Raw genomic sequence first — 24,440 nt, forward strand, 5'->3', positions numbered from 1 at the left:
GTCTATATACAATGTGCGTAATGAGCCTGTATACAGCTTGGGTCATCTGAGTTTATATACAGTATGCATAGTGAGTCTGTATACAGTATGGGTATTCTGTATACACTGTATTCTGTATACACTACATTGTTGCTGAGTATGTTGTGTCACCTGGGTGACAGCTGTATTGTTCTTAAGTATGTTGTGACACCTTGGTGACTGCTACATCGTTGCTGAGTATGTCGTGTCAACAGTGTGACACCTATATTGTTGCTGAGTATATTGTTTCACCTGGGTGACAGCTATATTGTTCCTAAGTATGTCACCTTGGCGACTGCTACATTGTTCCTGAGTATGTTGTGTCACCCTGGTGACTGCTACATCGTTGCTGAGTATATCGTGTCAACAGTGTGACACCTATATTGTTGCTGAGTATGTTGTGTCACCTTGGTGACTGCTACATCGTTGCTGAGTATATCGTGTCAACAGTGTGACACCTATATTGTTGCTGAGTATGTTGTGTCACCTAGGTGACTGCTACATCGTTGCTGAGTATATCGTGTCAACAGTGTGACACCTATATTGTTGCTGAGTATGTTGTGTCACCTTGAGTCACACAAGAAAGGAACCACCAACAGCATCCCAACAACTTGTGTAGGAAAGTGCTAACTTTGGTTTCTGTACAACTTTCACATTCAGAACCAAAAAGTGACCCATTCCCATTCACTGCTGATGTGACTTTTGTTAAAGGAACAAGAAAACAGCACTGTTTCAATCTGACACACAGCTACCAGGGACCAGCTGTCCCTATCAATGCAGAGCTGGGTTGCCAGCACAGAGAAATTCTTTCCTTCGATTACATCAAGTACGTTCCAGACATTGCTGTCCATGTGCAAAACAACAGCATTTTTCTGAACTTGGCAATTTCTCACACCTCAGCATACTGTTGACAATTTCATGCTTCAAACCACGTCTCTTAGGTTTAGGAGCGAATGGACACACCAGAAAGGCTTTTCCATCCCTCACCCAGCAGAGGCCCTTCAATCAAGTCAAGGCGAGCCGCTCTGTAATGGAGCACAGCCCTCTGGGCCTGGTTCTGTTCTGGAACGGGCTCCTTCCCCCAGCCCCAGTCCTGCAGCAAACAGTACCGCTCTGTCTGGGGCGACTCATACAACGGCATCTCCGCAGCCAGCGAAATACACTCTACACAGGGAGATCCATTCCAAAGTATTGTTCTTAATCCACTTATGAAGGGTTTGCCCTCTCCTGGTCAGACAGCACTGAATTATTCTTACAGTTTTTCTCAGTCGATTTGGTTCATTTCTCAGATCAGAAAAGAAATTCTCAAAACTGTTCATTCAGTCTCCACATCTCTTTGACACTTGTGCACATCATAATTGCATTTCTCATTGTGTTTCACATTTTGCAAATGGTTTTGTACATTTTGCAAATGGACATGGACAATTGTTGTTTTTTACATTATTAATTGCTTATGTCATGTTTATCAAAGTGTGTTGCACGGATTGTCTGTTGAATTGTCTTACCCTCCAAAAAGTTTAGTCTTTAGGTCATCGCCTAGGTCATTACATGCAAAAGTACATGCCATGTACAGGGTGAACAGCCAATAAGAGGAGTAAGATTATGTGGTGTAGAGGGGTAAGACTGTGGTGTAAGGCTGAGGGGACAAAACAGTGAAATAAGGACAACAATTTTGGACCATGTTTTACATGAAAGTCATGGTCCTACAATGGCTGAAGCTGGTCGTTGGGTGCAGCCAAATATTTGAAGAACAACTATATCTTCAATCGTTCAAACATTTCATAGAGAAAACATGTATGTAATTCAGAAATGTGCTCTCTGCTGTAATGCTGCACACTGACATAAGTAAGTGGCTAAGTATTTTGACTGCATTGTTCATAGGCGATGGCACACAGACTAGATATTCTGATGGCACTACCAAATTGATTGACCTAAATATTTGCTTTTGAGGCAAAAACAAAGAATTTTGAGTGAAGTATGTGCTTTTGCAGGTATTTCATTGAGTTTTGCTAGTTGCACTAACTGTTGTGAGAAATGCACTTGTTGTGATGCCAATGTAAACATTGATGTGAGAAATGTACCAAATCCACTGAGAAAAACTGTAACATGGCAAACAGTAACATAAATAATGCTGAAATAAGGTATATAATGTCCGTTCAATTGGGCATTAAATTAAAGTATTTAATCAAGACAGGTGAAATATGTGTATATGAAATATGTCTATAATATGTGCATATAGTATAAATGTAAAGTATATACACCCAGTATATGCTTATTACCTACCTACCTTCACATCTTATCACAGTCATGTATGTACTAACATGTTAGGACAGAGGGAATACTGTTTCACCATTATGCATTCCTGTAGACTGAGAGACAGGGAACACGGTTAGACTGGGTTCACGGACCTGACTGAGTCAGCCTGTTAAAGTCGCTGTCGGTCAGGGCTGATAGTGTAATTACTGCCTTGTTAGCCTTTCACACCTTCACCCAGGGTGACACTTAGCGCGGTTCCCAGGACATCTCTTCATCCGTGTGTCACATCACCGAGACAACGCCTCTGCTCACAGAGAAGCTTATGGGGAAAACAGCGTTGCGATCTAATCGTCACGGCTGAGGGAGCAGCAACATCACCCACATAGTTGGGTTGACCGAAGGCAAATTGGGTTAAGCACCCAATGAACTCATGTAGTGGTCTGAAATTGATTTTCAAGATTTTCAAGGAGTGTTCTCTTTAAATTGCTAAATGAACTTCTGATGGCAGGCACGCCTTTAAATCCTCTTAATTGTATCAGGTCTGCTGATATAGCATTACATAATATTTATGTTCATTCATATTTTCACAGTGAATCACAAACTGTAAAATTTGGCATAATTTAATCTGAGCATAAATATCTGGTTCACTTTAATCACTTTGGATGTTCAGATATTCATAAAGCAGTCTGTTCTTTGTAAGGAATATGACCTGATCTTATTACCTATTTGAATGTCAGCCAAAAACTATACAAAGAACATGTATAGCTAAAGCATGTCTGGAGAATCAACAGTGATCACGTGTACATGTAGACACTGATCTTGTAAAATTACAACCCACAGGGTAATCAATTTTTTTTTCATCATGTCAAAAGCTTTCTCGATATCTGGACACTTTGACTGCATTTACGCCTGTTTGTCTTCATCCAATCAACAACAACCAGGAATGAGCTTAAATCTTAGGTGTAAACAAAATAAACATACAATAAACCAACCGCCCTTCATTCACTATTTCTAATCTGATTGTCTTCCCAGTAAGGGACACAGTCATTCTCAGAAGCAATCAAACAAAACAGAGTCTTTACTAGATCTAATCTTCAGTTCTGCATGTCTTGATTGTTTGCAAATGTCTTGTGCAAATACTACAGCACATGCGTAAGCTTTGTGAATGACGTCACGAGCAAAGGCACTGCCTGGCTTCCTCATCGCCCGTGTGGTCTGACTGAAGGACGGCGAAGCTGGGCGCTGTTCCGGACCGCTGGCCTCCCTGGGCATGCGTCTGCCTGTTACATCATGTGAAATAATTCAGCCGCCTACGAAATGGTTTGTAGGTTAATGACCTCTTCGAGAGCCGGAGGGTGATCCTCTGGGAGGAGTGTAGAGGTCTGTGTAGCGTGTACACACCAGTGCTAGTGAGGCACTGGGACCAGCTCCCTTATGCTGGGTCCAATACAAAATAAAAGCCTTGCTTTCCTGGCTTTAGCTTTATCTAAAAATAATAAATGAACAATTCAATTTTACACTTGAATCATCTTCAGTAAAAAGTTCAAGCTCTTGCAGGAGAGCAGGAATGCATTTGTGAGTTATGAAGCAGTGTAAGAATCTGCAGCCATTTATTACAAACACCTTGCAGGTGAACATACGGGTCCAAAGCCCATACGTTACCATTTCTGCTTAGGCCTCCAGCTCTGGGAGTGACAGTGAGAGGTAGGAGAACCCCAGCAACACAGCAGTGTCTGTTACACTACCAGGGCAACCAGCACACCTGTACCACTGTCTATGGCTGTGTCATGGCTGCTCGGACAGTGTTCTGCCTCACAAATAATACCGTGTCAGCAGTGGCCCTGTGGTCAGGAACAGACAGTTAAGGGTTAGAGGCCGACTCACAGGCTTTGCATGACAACAGAAGGGCTACGGTTATTAGTTGTTCACCTTTGAAATGCACCTGTAAGGTAGGCATAGCTAATCAAGACACATGGCTGTCTAGGTGTCGGTCGAGGTGTAGGATAGTGCATGCGGAGTATATACTGCACGCTGTACTGTAGCTAGGCAACACAATAAATAAAGCTTTTATTGAAATTTAATATGCAGGACTGCCATAACATATGTAAAATAATATAGATATTTGATGCTGTACTAATTCATACATAAGTCATAACTGGGTTAGGTTCGATTTTCCCCGTTAGTCACTAGTTGAAGAACAGCCAGACCAGGTCGAATAACTGCAATTTATAAAGGTTCTCCACACTACTGCCAAACTCCAATCTATGTCAGGACCAGTATTAATCCATGACACAAGTTTCAGATATCTGTTAATCATTGCAAATCGATCCATCATGCAAAAGCACTTCATATCAGAGCGATTTGCCATAAAAAACGATTTAAAAATAGGATATTCAATTAGATTATAGCAACAATTCGGCTATTACATTTGTAATAATGATCCAGACATAGCAAACAGCCACAGAACACAGCTGGGAAGAGAGGCGAGTCCATGTCCTCCAACAATACCGACATCAGCACAAGAACAGAGGACACGCGCTGAGTATCTGATAATATCACTGAATTACTATTTTTTTCTTTATATTGCAGCAGCTTTTCATTCACGCGCAGTTAGCTACTGTTAATTAAACTGAGTACATATTACTTCATACCAATCAAACGAGGTTGAGTACATATTACTTCATACCAATCAAACGAGGTTGGGGTACCAGTGCGCCATGACAGGCTCGTTGACGCCGACAAGCCCAGTTCGGTGTCCGTGACATAAGTCAGGCCGTTAGTCCCCGCCACTCGCTTTCACGAGCGCGCGAGCGTTCCCGGGCAGCCGTGCTTACACGTCGGGTTACACTATTGCAGCCAGTGAGCGGCCTGCTCGGATATTGATCACGGAGCGCGCGTGGCTTTCACGGAGAATTATACCAACGACAGCAGTGCATACTGTAACATGTAACTTGTCATTATATGCTAATGCATATACATGCAATGCAATACACCGTGTTTTCTCCCTACTAGTATATACCACATAGTGTAACGTTAGCCATGTTAAATGTTAAAGCAGATCAAAGACCACTCGCAGTGTTTAGACCACGCACATGTAGTCGGCAAAGCAAGGACAAAGCTTCTGTGAAACACTCAAGTTAAGCATGCACGCGTCTACCGTTCCGTAGCCGACGGTACTGATGTCTTTATGCACGTGAAGCCATGCAACACTTATTGTAACGACGAATTCAGCACAGTAAACACGGTTAGCAGTGTTTCAGAATTCGACAATCCTAATAACTATAGTTTTTAACGCGCACCATGGCGATGACAGCCACAAGACAGAAAATGTATTTTCCATTTACAAACATGTAAGTAGGCCACGACAGCATAATCTAATTTAAGTATACACTGCGATTTCCCTTCGACAATATAGCTATCGTTTTATGGTCAAGTGACGCCAAAATATCAGGACTGAATCAATTGTGTTGGCTGATTGTTGCAAACGGTTCAACTTCGGCTTTTAGTCAATAATCAACCGGGTTTGCGGGTTATTCAAAGCTCATAGAAAGAAGACACGCATAAAGAGCCTGTGCCAGTAAGCACGCATGATGATGTGAGCGCTACAATAGGAGCAGGTGATAAAGCCATTAGTCATGGGAGGCAGGTGCCAATAACACCAAACCGACGCTGCCAAGATGACAGCTTCATTTCACCAGCAGCGCAAGTGAAGAAGACGGAGACTGCATCTGGTTTGCAGCCTACACAGATTTTTGTTACGCAATATTATTTACCGCTGGAATTATGTTAATACATAAGAGACAGTCTTAGATGTATCGTTGTAAAGATGGGCAGGCTACTTACCCAAAATCTTGATCCATAGATTTGAAGAAGAATTTGTAGATGTTAACCGGGCGATTATTAAGGACATTTTTAAAATCTGCCAAAGTTACCTTATCTGGAGCAACTGACAGTTTTACCAAGTAAGGAGTTTCCTCCTCGTCTATATGGTAAATAATTTTAGTCTCCGCCATGAGAATATGGAGGAAGCAACCGCCGGAGAACCGAGAGTGTTCCGGCTGTACCAGAGGTATAGCGATAAATTATTGCAATAAAATAATGTCATCAAATTAATCAATCGAAACATTTAACGCGAATAAAGAAACAAAAGAGCCGCCTCTTTAATGCTAAAGACAGGAAGGCGGGCATTGTGGACGCCTGGTAGACGTCTATTGCAGTCAAATCGGTATGAGTGTGCGGACGTTGTGCAGTTGGTGTGTTGAAACAGGAAGGGAAGGTTCACATCCTCGAGAGAGTCGCACTGGAATACTGCCAGTTACTGCCGTTTCTCTCACCAGTGCTGCCATCACCTGGCGCCAATAGGTTTTGAGGAACATCGCCGGGACGCTACAATAGGCCGGAGAAATCGATTACCTCTGTTAGGTGGAACGAGATAATTCATTTAAAACAGATACATCTGAATTTGGTATATAAAACAGATAAATGAATGCTTTTTATGCCATATTAAGAACGGTAATAATGATGGTAGCGATGATGTAGGCGAATTAACATATCTTTTGTGGCTTAAACGAATGCCATGTCTATTTTGTGAATGGAAAAGTAATTTGTAAATATCCATTCCAGATCTGTAGTGACCTTCAATTAGCCTTCATAGTCACGACTCATCGAAATACACTTGAACTTTATCTATAGCTTATTGAAATGCTTTTAATCATTCCCCATATTCCGCTTACAAATAAATGAGCTAAACCTGTGCAAAGTCATTTAAAATCTTGCTTTGTTATAGTGTCCCAGTTGCAACAGTAGTCCACGGCTCCGTGAGTCAGTAGCGCCTGTAGAATTTTCTAGTACCAGACACTCCGCTCACAGATGGTCAACAATTTGGGAACCGCGAAATCTCGTGGTGGTGCGAAATTGAAAGATTTTGGTAAAAAGAATCTTTAACTCTAGCTTTAGATGAATTATTGTAGGCCTATAACGCATAATTTGAAAATATTTCAATAAATAAACTTTGTTTATAAAAAGCCCATTAGTTTGATATATAAACATTTGTACTAAATAATTTACACAGATATATTCAGATTAAGGCTATATTGAACGCATTTGTCATCAGAATGACAAACGCATCAAATAATGTGTATCGTAGTGCTCGTCAAGGCGCACCAAAGGCCGAAGATTTTGTGCAACAACATTTGTTGCCCTCTAGTGGCGTTGTTTCGACCCCTCACGCAGACTTACCAGTGACGTAATCGTTCTTACGGGCCAGCGCGGACCCAGTGACAGCGTTAGCTCGCCACGTGCGTCAGGAATGAAGGGCACAGGCGAACGTGTTTCCTGACTCACCTCACGTCTTTGCAGTCTCCCCTTATATAACACTGCTACCGAAATCAGCGTCAGAATGAATGATATAAAAATATATATACCGTATATACCACACACACAAACAAGCCTTACATAAAGTGACAGAAATGTAAAGACATTGCTAATCTCTATTATAAAACTAAAGATCGAGGGGTAGAGCAGGGTTGCCAACTCTGAGACACACGCATTTGTCTTCACACGCCCTTCATCCGATTTCTCACGCTGAAAAAAATCTAGTTTATTTATCTGATCTATCTACATCTGTGATTCAATGAGTTACTAGTTCGCCAACCACTGGCGATCGATCGATCGCGATATAATAATAATACTTAATTTGTGTCCATTTTACACCCCCCCCCCCCCCCCGATCAAATCTCACTCCGAGTGATCTTGAAAAGTTGGCAACCCTGGTGTAGAGAGAGAGTTTATAACACAGCAACAACAATAAAATCTAATTTGCATATGTCATTTAACGAACGTTTTATTAAAGAATGTTTCTGAGCATAGCTTTTGTTACAGGAACAGAGAATCTTTACATCATCAGAAGTAACACATGCCAGTATAGAATTCATTCAGCCAGGAGCCATGTTAAGGTGTTCAGCCCAAAGGAATTAACTCAAGACACAAAATGAATAAGCTATTGTGTGGCATAATTGCAAAATGATGGTCTATCCAGCTAGTTCCCAGAATTTTCTCAGTATTAATGTGTGGTTAAGGAAACACTGAGAAAATAGTAAGAATACCTGGGTATCATTATCATTTTTATTATTCCTCCTCACACAGGTTCCAAGCATTGGCTGTGGTTTCTTTTCATACAGTGTGCTTCTCTGGCATTCAATAACACCCAGTTGAACTGAGTCTTCTGCAGATTTCAGCACTACTGTATGAAAACGCACTGCACACAGCAGCCGTGATACTGGAGGTGAGGCGCGCGCAGGGTGCTGCAGACACGCTCGTGTTTCGCACGACTGCACGACGGCTGCAGGAATATTTAAGATGCAGCAACAAAGGTAAGAAGAATCACAGTGAGAGCATCAGGCACAACAAACATGGGCGTCACAACAGATAAACAAGGGCAAATTCCACAAAGAATGGAATAGAATATAATAGAATAGAACGGAATATAATAGCAATATTGCCATTGTACAAATGCAATGAAATTTATGTTTTATTCTAGCAACTCCTGCACTTGTACATTCAAAGGAAATAAATGCAGTAGCGTAAATGGAACAGCTAGCAGAATAAACTTGAGTTATCTCCAGTCAGGACTCATGGAGGGCAGAGGTTACAGAGGGATTAAAGCATCTGTGGAAGAGATGGGGAACCCGTCTGATCAAAGACTCTCACAAGCCCTGGGGAGATCGGTGGTAGGGAGTGAACAAAGACCAGAACGCAGCTCTGTGAGTGTCTGGTGCCGGTGTGAGCATTAATGATGCAGCTTCAGCCTTTTTAACGAGCTACAGAGCGCCGGCAGGTGACAGCCTCAGCTCAGCACATAACGCACTGACATCACGGCTGGGTGTCTGAATAATGTTCCTAAACACAAGCATATACTGTAAACGCAGCGTACCGGAAATGTATTGTACATTCTGAGATAAAGGTCTCTGCTCTTCTATCTTCTACTGTAAAAATATTTATGAGTTCTAGGTCATTGTGCCGTTAATAAGTATAATATGGCTTTAATGAACAGCTTAAATAAATCAACCCAAACATACTTAGAAGGACGTAAAACAAAAACCCATACGCACAATGAATAGAGGAATGAGGACAAAGCTTATCTATTGTAGTTCTTTAGCTGGAAAAGAATAAGTAACTGACTCAAGGCATTTGAATTTAAGCATGTTTAAGCATATAAGTTTTTATCTGTCTGTTCTCTATGCAAATGACCCAACACATTTACACATGGTCTAATAGAGAAGCAGTGTTTTAGTTTGAGTTCTGAAAGATACAGCTAAATACACAGTGCAGTCCAACTGTACAGCATAAAGTGTACAATAAGCAATACAGATGTCAGATCAAGGGCTGGCCGAAGCTTGTTTTATCAGGTCTGAAGCCAGAGGAGAATCGTGCTACTGTGATTGGTCTGTTGGGCAGTGGAGTAAGTCTACAGTGGATGTTGCCCATCACATACTGGGTGATCTAACTGGGAGGGGGTGCTCCTCTCTGCAGGAGAGCCCTGCACCTGCAGTGATCCTGAAACAGCAAAGACTGTGTGTGCGCACACACATTCACACACACACACACACACACACCTATGCTTTCCTGTCTTCCCTACAACACTCATCTGTGCGTGTACACCTGTGCTGCTCTACTGTGGTCTTACTGCCCCTGGACCAGCCAGCGGCCAGCACACCTCTCACTTCCACGACTTCGCCATGTCTGCAACACACAGAGAGGAGAGGGAGAACGGTGAGGACATGTCCAGGGGAGCCAGAGGCAACATAATACCAATCTAAGAGCAGAATGACAGACACAGAAGGTGCTGTATTTTCTTTTTTCACCTCTGTCCAAGTCAATGACCTTAGGAGAGGAAAACCTGGACATCTCAGCCTCTTTCAGAAGGTTGTTTTTGATGTCTGTGACAGATCAGAGGCATGTTGTTCAGTGTTTGGTCAGTGAAGCGGTCATTGCAGCAGAATGAAGAACTGCTAGGTGTACGCACCACACGCACCACACTCCCCCTCATCCTGGTTGCACATCTTCACGTCTGGAACATTTCTCTGGTGCTCTTTGCTTAAACGGTGTTCATGGCTCCTGTATGAGCAAATCAGTATGTAACCCTGAACAGAACCTTCATGGACATGTGACTGCAACCGACTCTTGTGCTGAGAGTTTTGGATACCTACATGTACGTCACAATAGGCAGCTGGGATTTCGCAGCCACACGTGGATCAAATTCAGAGCCTGCAGCCAGACATTGAGAAGCATCAGAATTATGCAAATGTGGTTAAAGCAGGTGAAAAAGAAAACGTGTCAAAAGGTGAGGGAGGGGAGAGCACCAACCCCGCGCCTTCCGTCGGCGGGTGAGGACGACAGCCAGCACGATGAGAGCCATCAGAAGGACAGTGGCCAAGATGTATCCCAGGTGCTGCAGGAAGTGACCTCGCTGATCTGGCAGGATCACATTGATGACATGAGGTGGTACCTCCACCGCTTTTGTCACTGTCAAGAAATAAAGAAATAAATAACAAAAATTAAGTTCAATAAGATCATAGTAAAACATTACATTGCCAGTGCAATATATTGGATTTACTTATTTATTTATCTGGATAAAGCTGGAGAAAAGCAGTGAAATCTTGAACTGTCTTTGAACTTGGACTACACTTTCATTAGCCACAAGAGGGCACTGCAAACTCGTAAAACTTTCCGGTGACCAGTTTCCATTTCAAAACATTCAGAAAAACCAAATATTCTGAAAAACCGGAATATTTTACAGACGTAAACGTTCACTCTGAAAATATCTGAGCTACGTCTGGGGCAGCCTCTCAAATTTCCTTTTTGTTTCTGCCTGCTGGTCTTCTGGACGCCATTCTGCCACTTTGATTCTCAACAACAAAGAGAAGATAAAGCTACACAGAATCAGGTGGAAGCAACTCCAGGCAAACGGAACCAGATGGTTGAGAAGGAGCAGTGAGTTCTGCCATGGTGTCCTGGATACACTCCTGCTTGCTTTAAACAAGGAGGCATCCATAGGTTTGTTAGCTTTAGATTAATATACAGACTAGGGGGAAGGTTCTGATGTAAGCTGTGTTCCAGCCTCCAGCTTTGCACCGACTTTAATTTTTGTGGCACTGAAACACATTGACATGTGGTCAAACAAATCCTGAGAAGGTCCCAGTGTGGTTTACAAGCTTAACATCAAGACAGTGTCACCCGTGTCTGACACTGTCAGTTCAGTAAAACACCCAGCATGACATGACAGTATGTAAACAGCTTTACAAAATAAGATAGACCAATCTGGATAATGTGCAGATGATCCCTAAAAAATAAAACTAAACAAGTAAAGGAAAGGAAAAGCTTGAAAGATGGAAAAAGTGTGTGAGAAGAGAGCGAGAGAGAGTGTCTGGAGTCTAGTGTTATGATTGGAGCATGGAGTAGGGGTACAGTTTAAAGAGACACGTCACTCCTGCAGAAACTGATGAACACTGACTGTGGCCATAATAATAAGGGGGTGGGAGGATCACAGAGGACCCTGGCCAACCACAGGGGGGGGGGGGGGGGGGGTGGCAGAAAATACTTCTAGGAAATCTTAACCCAGAGAACAATGTACTGAATACAGATTTATTTAACAAACATTTTCATTAAATTTATCTTAATGGTGTCCTGCCAAATCTAATCATAGTAAAACCTGTTATTATTGTAACCATATAGTAACCATATATTAACCATAATACTAGTGCTTTTCACACACTGTCCTCTGTGCTGTGTCACCATCCATGAGAAACCAAATAAAAACTTGCACATCAATTTTCAACTTCAACTTGATTTACTTTAGATGTTGAAATGCATCTTCTTCTCTCTACTTCTCCTGATATCTTTGCGCAAAGCGTCTTACCGATGAGAGAGCAAGTCCTTTCAACACCGGTCCGCATTTAAGATGAGCAACTGCTGCTGTTATACGTCATTAAATGTGCTTCAACATCCATTCAAAAACGATGCTAACAATTACGCGTTGGCTGATTAGCACACTTACAAACAACCTCTTCTCTGTAATCATCTCCACCCACACGTCTTCCACCCCCCTCACAGTTCAATGTGAAACTGGGCATGGTGGGACAGACCTGTGAAGGGGCCTCTGAGGGAGCATCTACCATCTCTCACCCCTTAAACACTAGGTGCACTGGAACCACCATCATTATCCTGCTGTACCTGCCAATTTAACATAACCACAACAGCCTGGTGGGAAGCTGACGCACCACCTCCCCCTGCCATCACCCATAATGGCCGGTCCAGATGAGGATGCCCTCTACACCATGAGGCCTTACCGCTGAAGTCTGAGGCTTCAGAATTATTAGACAATTAGCCTCCATTAAAAACTCTGTCCCCCAAGTGAAAAGATTGAAACTCCAGTAGAGATAGAGAGAGGCTCTACACAGAGTAAGAGGAGGGGTTTAAAGGTAAGACCTCACGCAGACTGAGAAAAGCTCCATGTGTGCACGGCCAGTTTAACTCCCTGCACCAGTTTGGCTTTGGACTGGCTCATCCCATCAAAGAAGGTGGGGTTTCTGAGGAACCAGGGGCCTGTCCTGATTTCATGGCCCCCACCATGGACAAACCCAGTGCTTGGCTGATTTGTTTAAAAAATATGGGGCAGGAAAACGTCCAGTAAAGACAGATGGAGCACATGCTCTTTTAAAAAGCCCCCAGAATGAGAGAATGGGTTGCACTTGAATGATCGACACTCTGGGCACTTTTTTAAAGACTTTCTTTTAACAGTTGCATATGCCACTGTTAACTGCCTTTCCGTAGCAAAAGATGAGGGAGTTCAGATATGTCTGAGTGTGTCTGAGATCCAGACAGTTGCTTTCCTCCTTATACTTCAACAGGACAGAGGAAAAAGCCTACATATTTTGGGTGGGCGGTGTGTGATTGTTAGCTGATCTAAATCCAACAGCCTCCATCCTAGAAAAGCCCCATGTACAATTCCAGCCACAGCTGACTTCATGCTTAACAAATGGATAAAACTTCTGCTTTCCCTCCGATGGCCGAGCGAAGAGCCCAAGCGACCTCCAATACAGAAGGGAAGCCAAGCAGAGGGAAAACAGCAGTGAGAAAAATATGGTGTGTTAGGGTGGGGACTGGAAGATAAAGGACCAGATGTATGAAACATCGTCATAAAAACAAAACAGGACGACCAGCAATGAAAGTGCAGAAGATAAGTGAGTCACTTGATCAGCAGTAAACGCTCATACATACAGCACAGACACAGCAAACCAAGTCTGTGGAGAAATGAAACGCTCAACTTATAATATCTAGTGTCGAAGCGGCAAGGCAAACGTGCATATGAGTTCTGAATAACGTATCTCGTCAAGAATATAGAACAATGTTGGGATACTCCTAGCTTTTCTTTAGTCAACAGACTTTACAGCTCAAACTGTATGTGTTTTCTTCTTAATGCGTTATGCAGTTCTTGAAGTGTTTTGCTCTGCGCACCCCCACCCTGTGGATGTGATGTTATCCCTGTGGATTCCAGTAAGCTTTGGTTCTTGGTACGCACTTCTGAACCACAGAAAATGACTTTCCCACATTCTCCCACTGGCGCTTTTTCAACCAAACACCAATACCTTGCGGTAATCCAAACACACCCTCAAAATAATTGCGTGTATCATATCACGCAGATCTCTTTTGTATTTCCACCTTTCTTTCTCTCTCCTTCACTCTCTTTAGCACTCCTTAACTTTCAGTCTTCTTCAGTCGTTTTCCGCTGTGCGTCTGGCTGAACTTCAAACACAAACACGCACATGGCCAGGCTGAAAGAGAGGGCCGAGCCAGGGGGACTGGGGCAGAGAGGAGAAGCAGGAATGTGAGAGAGTGGAAAACAGGAAGAAAGAAATTTCTTCCGTGGAATTAACTAAGCATTTACCAGGCTCTCTTGTGCAGAGCCCTAGACAATTTTAAGCATGTTTCAGTGGCAGTCAAATATAGTGTGAGGAATCTCACCTAAGAACTCTTACCCAGACAGGGTGTGAACCCAAGTCCCCCAAAACAGTGCACCAAAGTGCCACAGCAAGTTGCTCTGGTCAGGAGTGTCTGTGAACACTGTAAATGTAAAAGACGTGTGCAGATTTTAAGGGACTAATAGATAGAAGACTAATTACTGCTTCAGGGCAAACAAGGCAGCAATGTTGATGGAGAGCTGAATCCAAAAGCAGATGCAGTCGGCCTTAAAGCAGCGTCTCCAGACACACAGGTGGGCCTTAAAGCAGCGTCGCTACACCAAGTTGACCACCATGCTCCCTCATGCCGAACCTGACTGGTTCATCTTCATGCTCCACCTACTCTCCTTAAGACAGCGAAAACTGTTCCTGGGTGCCATGGCGACTATAGTTAAGTGCCTGTCAACTAGGGTTGTCCCGATCCGATATTTGGATCGGATTGGCCGCCGATATTAGCAAAAAATGCGTATCGGTATCGGATCAGCAGACACGAGAAAATGCCGATCCAGACTCCCGATCCAGTTTTTTTAAGTCCGATCCCGGTTTTCCTGCGCACCCATTTAGATAATCCATTCCAGTTTTTGCTAGTGAGAGTAAAATCCGGTCCGCATTTTCCAGCACACCTTCAGCACACGAGCGTAGTTTCTGCCCCAATTTAAGCCTGGTTCACACTACACGATTTTAGACGACTGGTCGCAGACGACTGGCAGATATCTAGCATGTTTAATATCTAGCAGTCGGCGACTGCGAGTCGGCAGCAGCGTCTAGCTACAGCAATGGGAACGCGGAGAGAGAACCGCGGCACCGCTGAAGATATCTCTGAAGAATGTAAAAAACTTTCAAGAATGCTTTCAAAACAGTAACCCAGCAAACACACAAAATCCTCACCTTTCTTACAACTTTACTACAACACTGTGTTTAAGTTATTGTGACAGCACTGGAGAAATAGTGCGATTGATTATATGTTCACTGCAACGGAGAGATGAAATAATTCTGGAAACTGGAGTGTATAAACGGTAAAAAAAAAATAATAACGAAAATGTGGAGTACATGTACATTGTTTTTTTCTTCTACGTGGTGTTGCTGGTTCTGGGAGAGTTTCGTTTTCGTGTTCTCGTGTTTTTGGACGGCAGCCAGATGAGTCGGCGATTCCCCAGTCGTGTAATTCGTGAGCCCGCGTCGCCGATTAGTCATGTAGTGTGAACGCCACAACAACTGAAAGACTCGCGATTACAGCACGACCAGTCGTGTAGTGCGGACGGCACAAAAACCTGACGACTGAAAAGTCGTGTAGTGTGAACCAGGCTTTAGCTCCGTGGCATCTCGGACCGCCGTGTAAATTTGAAGTTATCGGTCAGTTGTGTGGGATTATTTTACCTTAAAGGATGACAAAGACGAAGAGGTAGAGTGCAACATATGCCACAGTAAAGTCAAGCGTTGTGGTAAAGCTGTAAGAACTTTTTACCACAGCAAAGTGTGGAGTAGAAGGCATTTTGCTTTTAATTAGTTTACGATATGTGCACGGATTTTTTTTAAGCTTTGGTTTACACTTGTTCAAGAGCACTGATGGATGTTAATGTTAATAATAGACTATTTTCCACTCAGGTTGTGTGTTTTTTTTTTTAATATAATTTACAATATTATTTGCACTTGTGGCTTTTTAATCCTTGGTTTACTGATGCTATTTCTGTTTGTTATTTAATATTTTGTCTATTTTGAGTTTATTAATTGCTAAATAAACAGGTCAGTTTCTCCTTACCAACCATTGTGTATTATTCAAATACACCTAATTCAGCTGGCTACTTGTTATCAAGAGTAAAACGCTTTTCTCCATGAGTTTGACAACAAAGTAAGTTGGCTAAATAACTTTAAACTTTAATACATGCTCGGATAGGCCGGTATCAGCCGATATCGGTATCGGATCGGAAGTTCAAAAAGCTGGATCGGGACATCCCTACTGTCAACTCTCCTGCTTGGCTGTGTTTATTTGGCTTATTTTAGTTATTTACTCTGTGATCTCTCTGACCAGAAGTACAGCATTTGTTCTCACTGAATAATAACCTCTGAGTACCTCTGTCAAATATTTTTTAGTCATTTCTTTAGGCTTATAAGCTACTCATCAGTTTCACAGCAAGTTAAAAGCAAAATCAACTTTATTTGTTATGTCCTATGAGTTTGTCATCCAGTGTCATAAGGGAGGAGGAGAGATTCTCTCGCTGGGTCTTGGATCTTCTAGAGGTTTCTTCCTCTTGAGTTTAACTGTGCTACTCGTGACCCAGGTTCCATTCACATAGAATTTCTGTAAAACTGCTTTGTGATAATATGTGTTATCAAAAGCACTATACAAATAAATTTGGATTTTGTGTATGGTGTGTGTGTGATGCCTGTCCTATCCTATTTATTTGTTTGTTCTACTCCCATGCACATTGAGAGATAGACAGAGACAGAGAGAGGAAGGGAGGAATAGAGACAGAGAGAGGGAGGGAGAGAGAGAAAGGGAGAGAGAGAGGGAGAGGGAGGGAGAGAGAAGGCACAGCTGCTGAGTGGGGGTGTTTGAGGTTGTCTCAGTATTGGCAGATTATGGGGGGTTGAAGTCTAAAACATGCTGAAATACACAAAGCAGCAATAAGACCTCCCCTCCCCCGCCTGCCACTGCCCACTCATAAAACATTTAAAAGTCTCCAACACAACAGCAGTGGCTGCAGCACAGTTGACTGATCTGGGGAGGAATGAGCGGTCCATGAATGTTTTAGACACATACTGCAAATGTGATGTAAACATATGTATATGCCACAAACCAGCCATTTCTAACTACCCGTACACCTCTGATTGGCTGGATGGACCTGGACTGCTGTGCTCCAGGTATGTGTTTACACCAACATAGTTCATCTACCATGCATAATTACAAACTAATCTGGATTCCTCCATGAAAAGAATCAGAATAAAATGATGCAGTTACTTCTACTGTTTATTAAATAGCACGACTACAACCATGACTAAAGATATGTTTAAAGAAGCTTGTTAAGAATATTCTTCTAACGTGTTTAATACTGAGAATAATCTGGAATTAATGTCACAGTTCCTGAAACTGGAAAACTGCATTCTAAACAGATTTTCATTATAAAATCTGTGAATCGTTGCGCTGTAAACCACAGGCAATAAAGCAAACGATTGAGTTGAGAGCTGTGCCCCCCTCTCGCCCGTAACACACAGAGGCACGCACATGCGCGCGCACACACGCACACACACACAGCACACACTTCTCATTACCTCTGAAAGACTTCATTACTGAACTGTTAGTCACAGCTGAGGCAGGCAGGTTTTCACCAGTAAACACTGCTATCCACAACCAGTCATCTCCATCCACCCTCAGGAGAGGTCAGCCCGGTAGGAATCTGCTCTTGTTGTACACACTGCCTGTAGAAGTCCTCATGTGGGCTCTGGCTTTCTGCCACACACCAGCGATATGACGTGGCCTCTGCCCCTGGAGGGGTCTTACCACCAGCCACAGTTCAGCGTTTATACTGCTGGTCAGACAAAGGGACTTTCAATTGCCCATTTGTCTGAAGGAACCCATTTACAACACTTAATGATTGATTGATTTCTGTTCAGGCTCGTTAATGTACTCACTAGCCACTTTAATGGATTTAGCTAGTTGTTTACCTTACAGAATATATATTTCATATGGGATATATAAATGTTCATTAGCTGACTGAGCCATCTGTTGCCATGCAGTCTATCCTGTTAATCGCTGGCAAGTTGATGATCACAAGATCACCGCTGACTGAATATTATGGAAGGTAGACAAGAGACATTACAGAAATACAGAGACAGGCAGACAGACAGATAGGTAGATTATACATTTGAAACATTTCTCTTACCAGGGTCTTCGTGGGGCAGAACCTGGGGAGTGTGCGTGGGGTCCGGCGAGACGTGCGGGACGTGCGGTTCGGGCGGGCCGACGTTCAGCTGGAAGATGCGCCTCTCGTGCAGGCCACAGTAGTGGTGGTGGAGGTGGCAGGAGTAGAGACCCTCGTCGGGGGGCTGCAGGTCAGAGATGGTGAGCGAGAAGTCCCCGCGGGAGAACGCCGTGGTCGAGATGTTCATCTTCCTCTGGATGAAAAGCGGCCCGTAGTGGCGACGCTCCCCTGACGCGTACATGTCGACGAGGCGGTCGGCCCGGTCATGTCGGATCCCCGGGCCCTGGTGGTCCCAGTGCACCACCTGCTGCTGGTCCTCCTCGCTGTTGCTCTCTGTCCAGATGGGCCGGCGATTGACGCAGGGAAGCACCACCGTGCTGCCCACCAGGACCACGTACACCGCCTTCTGACCGTCCCAGAAGCGCCGCTCCTTGCGGGCTGGAGGCAGAATATGTGTGGGTGAATATTCGAATAACAATCCCTCACATTGTCAGACTTGCAGCTCGTGTGGTCTGTTTCATTGCACAATATTCAGTCATTAAATACATAGGAGATCATAGGTCAACCGACCTGATTTGGTGACGTTGAGCTGCACTTTTATGGACTCATACAGGTGACAGTAATGATGATGGAGGTTGCAGGAGTAGACGCCCCTGTCGCTCATCGCCACGTCTGTAAAAACACCCACAATGCATCTGTCCAGTCAAACAGAATGGAAATTACCACAGGTTCCCAGTAGGACATTAGAACAGCACTCACTTTTGATAACCAGTGAGAAGTTGCCGTCTTTGAAGGCGCTCTTGGGTATGCTGACTCGGCCCTGGTTGTAGGCGTTGTAGATGCGCTGGTCTCCGGTGGAGAACATGTCCAGGATGCGCTCCATGGCGTAGCTGGGAGAGCTACGGAACAGGTCCCAGTGGACCACGCGCTGCCGGTCGTTCAGACGGTCCTGGGTCCACACCATGCGCTGGCTGAAACATTGCAGTACCGTTTGGGACCCCTGGGGGGCGCTGATATTGTACATGGCCACCACCACGCTACTGCCATCACTCTGGCCTAGCACTGAGAGAAAGCATATAGAATCCATTGGTGTTTCTTCCTTGCCCGTTCAAAAATAACATCACAATTATACATGCATTAATAAGCCTTATAAGTGTTTACACTGGACACACAAAACAGGAGCAGATGTGAGATCCCGTTTAAGCAGAGCAAATCCAGTTTAAGTGTGTATGGGACTCACCGGTGGGGATGAGAGAGGACACAGCAACTGGAACAGAGACAAACAGAGGACATCAGTGGAACCATTAGACAGACCGGCAGGGCGGCCAGCGGTTAATACCAAAGGCATGAAAGTACGCCTGGCACCTCCACACGCTCCTTCCTCCCAGACTGAGGAGGAGATCGGGATGGGGCGATCAAACGAAGACACCATTTAAACACTTGAAGACCGAATGCTACAGATTTGAAACAAATGATAATAACTGAACTGAAAAAAGTCTAAGGCAGGTTGTCAGGTACCTCTATCTGCCCTTTGGTGCTGTTGCCATGACAACTCCACAGGTACAAAGAAAGGTCTGTGAAGAGTGTTTATGGATAGAAGGCAGGTTGATGTTGGATGTTTGTATCCATAAGTTATAAATACAGTATTATGCAGTGGTTAACCTAGTAGTAGGACTGGATGGGCTAGTGATTTGGAAGGTTGGGGGTTCAAATCCCAGTCGTGCTGCTAAGCGTAAGGGGCCTGTGACCCTCTCAGTTCCAGGTGTGCTGTACAATGTCTGATTCTGTGCTCAACCCTAAATGAAAAGAAAAGTGTAGGAGTGATCGGATGTTTTCCTGTGGGAGATGCCGGATAAAACCATGGGGGCAACAAATGGTGGTTTACCTCAAGAGGTTCCCATAGCAATGGGATAAAACTGACCAATTGTATTTTGGTTATATCAGTGTGTTTGTGTGGCATGTTTAGTCTTGTTTTGCCACTTATGGTGTATTGGGAAAGGTTATGCTAACAGGATAAGACTTCCATCACTCACCGAGAAGGTTTTTAGACTTCACCCCAAAGGTGGCAGTCCTGTGTGGAAATGCACTCTGTATGCAAATGTACACGGTTATCTTTACCAGCAGCCTGATTCCTATTGGTTAACCTGGGTTTTGTGACTGCTGTCCCATTGAGATTCTGGGGAGTATTAAAGGGAGAGGTTTGTGGGTGCAGGGGCTATTCCTCTTCCTCTTCTTCCTCACCTTCTTCCTTGCACCATGAGGCATCCTGCACCGGTCTGTATTTCTGTTTCCATTAGGTATTATCTAGAATGGTTATGTTATTGTTTTATATTTTGAATAAATCTGGCTAATTGTGTGGCCACGGTCTTCCTTGGTTTTAGCTATAGTGGACCAGATGAGTTCATTATTAGTATCAGATAAAGGTAAATCAATGCTAACACCAATTCCCTCTTAAGTATCCCGTCTGCTGCGCATGTTTATGATAAACCTCTGACAAAGCAGGATATTGTTTATAGCAAGGTACTTTATGAAGTTGGTTAGGTATATTCTATAACCTGTACTGAGCTATTTGAGAACTGAGTTCTTTTAGTTTCTTACCAACTATAATTTGGAGTCGGATATTTTATCAATACTTATGAATGTTAATCCTTCTTCTGCACCTATTTCTGTCCTTGGTTGTAGGCAACCAGGTAGGCTAGTTAAATATCAATAACTAAAACCCCTACAACTGCATATCCTGACTGCATGTATGGACCTATTTGCTCCCTTTGCTTTTCACAAGCTATGATGGCATTTCACGTTTTTAATTTGCCACAGAGGGTCTTCCTCAGCATTCCTTGAAAAAATGTCTTTCTCCATTTTGACTCCATTCTTGAATCAAACTCAACCAATTCTCACAGCTATATGGCTCTATTCAGTGACGAATACCTCATCATTTACAACAATACACTTGGCATTGACAAGACCAAACACTGGCTACAGAGATCCCACAGAGGTTATTGAAATCCTAAAGGAATTCCAAAACAGGCAGATAACGCAAAGATGCTCAAAAACACGTCACATGCACAGCCATATGTGAACATCACACAATAACAGAAAACACTAGAGCAGCACAGAGACTCAAAACCACCATGACCAGAGACAACAACTTAGACTGGCAAAACAATTTTGGGGAATATTTAGATTTGGGGAAATTTAGATTCACCCATAAACAGATCAAGCTAACCTAAACCTCCACTGACTAAAAGCAAGGAGCTTATTCCAAATACAAAGAAACTACTGCTAGAAACTGACTGTGCAGCTGTCCTAGCAGCTGTGTTTATCTCTTAAGTGATTAAACCTCTGTAGAAGCTGGACAGCATCTGTTCAGGTATTCCCTAGTGTGCACTAGGTTTTTAACTCTAAAGTTTTCAAAGGTTTTTTTTTGTGCTGTTGACTTGAACAGACAGCCAAGGTTTCGTGGGGATGTCTGAGGTGGCGTTGCCCGTTTGGCATTCAGGAAAGAGGGAAAGACTCTGGAGGGGACCAGAGAGGAACAGCTGTATGATTAGTGGAGGGATCAGACAGGGGTACAGTGAGAGGGGGTGGTGGAGATAGAGAGAGAGGGAGGGAGGCAGAGAGAGAATAAGAGGAAAGCGTGAAAAGGACAAAGAGTAAAGAAGAGGACAGAGAGAGAATGAGAGCAACAATCTTTAGACAGGAACCTGACAAGCACTCAAAGTATGTGGATACGTCATGTCCATGTAGCTATTCGCATATGCGCACGCACACACCACAACATTCTCCCGCAAGGATGTGAGATCCATACCTCCCCCTCTCTCTCTCTTTCCATCCCTCCATTCCTCTCTGTGGGGAAGTGAAAATTAGCTTTGGTAGACTCAGAGAAGATAGCAGGTTTGAAGATTTCTGTAATTCTCCATAAGACTTGGCAAAGTCGTGTGGCCAGAATGATGGGGTTCTAAGAGATAAGTAGGTCAGCAAAAAAGGTTGTGTTTGGAAAGTTTGAAAATATGGGTCTAATTAAGACCTTTAGGTGATTCATCTCTCTTACACAACAGCACTTGAGCTAGTTTAAGGCCCTAAGAAATCACTTTTCAATAAATCATAACATCTTTCTTCCCATTCTGAAGGACAGGCTCTGTCCAAAATGGTCCATCTTGTTAATGCAGTCTGGGCTTCTGGGAGTGCCCTCCCTTCCTCCCAAGATTGGCCCGTTTGGGGGCCTCAGTATTCACACAGTGGACTGAAATATTAAATCTATAGTGTGAATGTCTACAGAATTAACTTACACATAATCAATCAAGTGAATTGTGATGTGAATCTAGTTCTTGGAAAAACAGCCACTCCAGAAGTAAAGGCAGACAACAGTGTGGTTTTCTTTGAAAAGTGAATGAAAGCTCACACCTACAAAAATTAACAAACACATCCACTGTATAGCTACGGTGGTATCTAAAATGTACACACAGAGACTACTACTTGGGCTGTGCGCAAGTGAATCACTCTGAGTCAGACACCTTCTTCTGTTCTTAAATAAAGCCACATGTCTTTATTTCTGCTGTGAAGAACCTGTCAGATGACTCACTAACAGCCTCTTGCAAATGCGGCACAAAAGAAGATTCATGGTCAAGCTCAATATTACTCACACAAACTCTACTGCACTGAATCACTTCAAGTGTCCTTCTGAGATAAACATGAGGTGCAAGTTCTATGTGATGACAAACAACATGGAGGGTATATTCTCCAGCAAAACCCCTCTATTAAAAAAACACGTTAGGGATGACTAACGTTACATGCCATCATTCACAGGCCTCTTGAGCAACACTAGACAAAAAAAAAACCTTTCAAAACAACTAGAGCTCCACAGGTCCACAAGCAAGAGGCAAGCAAGCATGCACAGTTTCTGCCAGAGATGAAAACACTGGTACATCTGGTTTCTCTTTCCCTGAGAATGCCACCGTCTTCCATCTCTTATGATCTCAGATCATGCACAAGACCAGAAATGACTTCACAGCTATGTCCCCTCGTAGCTATGTCCCTTTAAGTACCTCAAGGTCTTGCAGAAAGATGAGGAAAAACCCAGTTATTTGGTTTGAGAGTGCAAAGAAAGACTGACTGAAAAACCATTAAATCACGAGGACAATAACTATAAACGAACAATAACTGAACATACTGCAAACTTCTGAGATACACAATAACCTCTGGGCCTCTACAAAAACACATTTTTCAAAGAGTAATACACACGCACGAACGCACGCACGCACATACACATTAAAAATAGAATAGTTGTATTAATTGTTTTTAGTAAATTACAATAATTAAAATATTATTTAAAACAATGTCCTGTTCATCTGCCAGTTATTGGTCAGTTCGATACAATGGTAATCTCCTCAATTAGCCAAAGAAAGTACACACTTACTTTGAAGCAAGAGCGACGCCTGCACGGCGCGCGCACCTGCGAGCTTCGCTCCCTGCATCTTTCAACTTTCAGGAGTTTCGAGTTTGGGAGGCAGAGACTGTAGAGCTCGATTCACCGGCACAGCCTCGGCGTCGACTCGCTGTTTGTCGGCCCGCAACAACAGCAGCAGCTGGCGCTGCCGACGTAACGACGCAACTCCAGCCCGGACCCCGACTCCACCCGCCCGACACCCCCAATCCGCCTCTTTTGCAAGAAGCCTTAACTCTTAACCCCAGTTCGACTTACATTCCCGTAGTGTATTGAGGATGAGCGGCGAATGCATTTTCAATTTTGATGCATAAAAGGGAGAAACATGTCCAAAAGAGAGCAATACATTAAAATATGAATTGCATTTTTTGCTATATATGTATATTTTGCGATATATGTAAGGCATGTGGATAAAAGTGAATCGTAGTGGTACTTGGTGAATCTCCACATCACTCATGCTATAGTATTCACGTTGTTTAATTTTCGCAATATTTCATAGGAGAGCCAAAGTCTTTCACAGCTCAAACTAGCAACGTGGTGTTTACAGCCTGGTGCAAGACAGAACGGGTTTGTGCAGACTCAGCTCTTTGCTCTTCAAATAAAACTCCAGGAAGCGAGCGACTGAGGCTATCTGGAGACTTCACAGCGCCAAACAGCCTCTCCTTGCGAATTGCGCTGCCAAGATCCACCAACTTTCTGCTGCGTGATCTAGCAGATACGTGTAAACACACAACTTTACCGTAACGTACACTTTAACCCATTTATAACTTTAATCTCTTAATACTT

At 43.4% G+C, this 24,440-nt stretch overlaps 2 protein-coding genes across 4 annotated transcripts in view; both read right to left on the minus strand.

Moving 5' to 3' along the window:
- dvl1b (dishevelled segment polarity protein 1b) overlaps window positions 1-6,524 on the minus strand; it is a 32,912-nt gene extending 26,388 nt beyond the window's left edge. The window contains exon 1 of one of the 2 annotated variants that reach the window (XM_077004394.1): window positions 6,118-6,524. In XM_077004394.1, coding sequence (XP_076860509.1) covers window positions 6,118-6,287 — 170 coding nt within the window. In that variant the 5' untranslated portion in view covers window positions 6,288-6,524. Of the gene's footprint in view, window positions 1-4,960; window positions 5,088-6,117 lie in introns of those variants that run through there. The other variant, XM_077004403.1, reaches the window with a different exon arrangement.
- Window positions 6,525-8,098: 1,574 nt separating this feature from the next.
- On the minus strand, window positions 8,099-23,839 carry mxra8a (matrix-remodelling associated 8a). 2 transcript variants are annotated; one of them, XM_077004430.1, is made up of 10 exons: window positions 23,628-23,839; window positions 19,452-19,478; window positions 18,971-19,273; window positions 18,782-18,883; window positions 18,173-18,649; window positions 10,639-10,797; window positions 10,482-10,539; window positions 10,307-10,389; window positions 10,137-10,211; window positions 8,099-10,014 (listed from the first exon to the last, which is right to left on the minus strand). In XM_077004430.1, exons 1-10 carry the CDS (start codon window positions 23,683-23,685, stop codon window positions 9,992-9,994), a joined length of 1,365 nt encoding a protein of 454 aa, XP_076860545.1. In that variant the 5' UTR covers window positions 23,686-23,839; the 3' UTR covers window positions 8,099-9,991. The 2 variants fall into 2 exon arrangements, with proteins under 2 accessions (XP_076860545.1, XP_076860544.1); XM_077004429.1 differs by having other exon boundaries at window positions 10,298-10,389; window positions 23,628-23,838.
- Between the last annotated feature and the right edge of the window lie 601 nt (window positions 23,840-24,440).

Source organism: Brachyhypopomus gauderio, chromosome 1, assembly GCF_052324685.1.
Source record: "Brachyhypopomus gauderio isolate BG-103 chromosome 1, BGAUD_0.2, whole genome shotgun sequence".
Taxonomy (NCBI): Eukaryota; Metazoa; Chordata; class Actinopteri; order Gymnotiformes; family Hypopomidae; genus Brachyhypopomus; species Brachyhypopomus gauderio.

Bases quoted from the DNA above. Each gene is read 5' to 3' on its own strand.
- mxra8a (XM_077004429.1), bottom strand. From the start codon at position 23,685: ATGCAGGGAGCGAAGCTCGCAGGTGCGCGCGCCGTGCAGGCGTCGCTC. The intron at 10,798-18,172 runs GTAAGAGAAATG...ATTTCTTGACAG, and splicing joins TCTGCCCCACGAAGACCCTG to TGACAAAAGCGGTGGAGGTA. The intron at 10,015-10,136 runs GTGAAAAAAGAA...TGTGTGTTGCAG, and splicing joins GGTCATTGACTTGGACAGAG to ACATGGCGAAGTCGTGGAAG.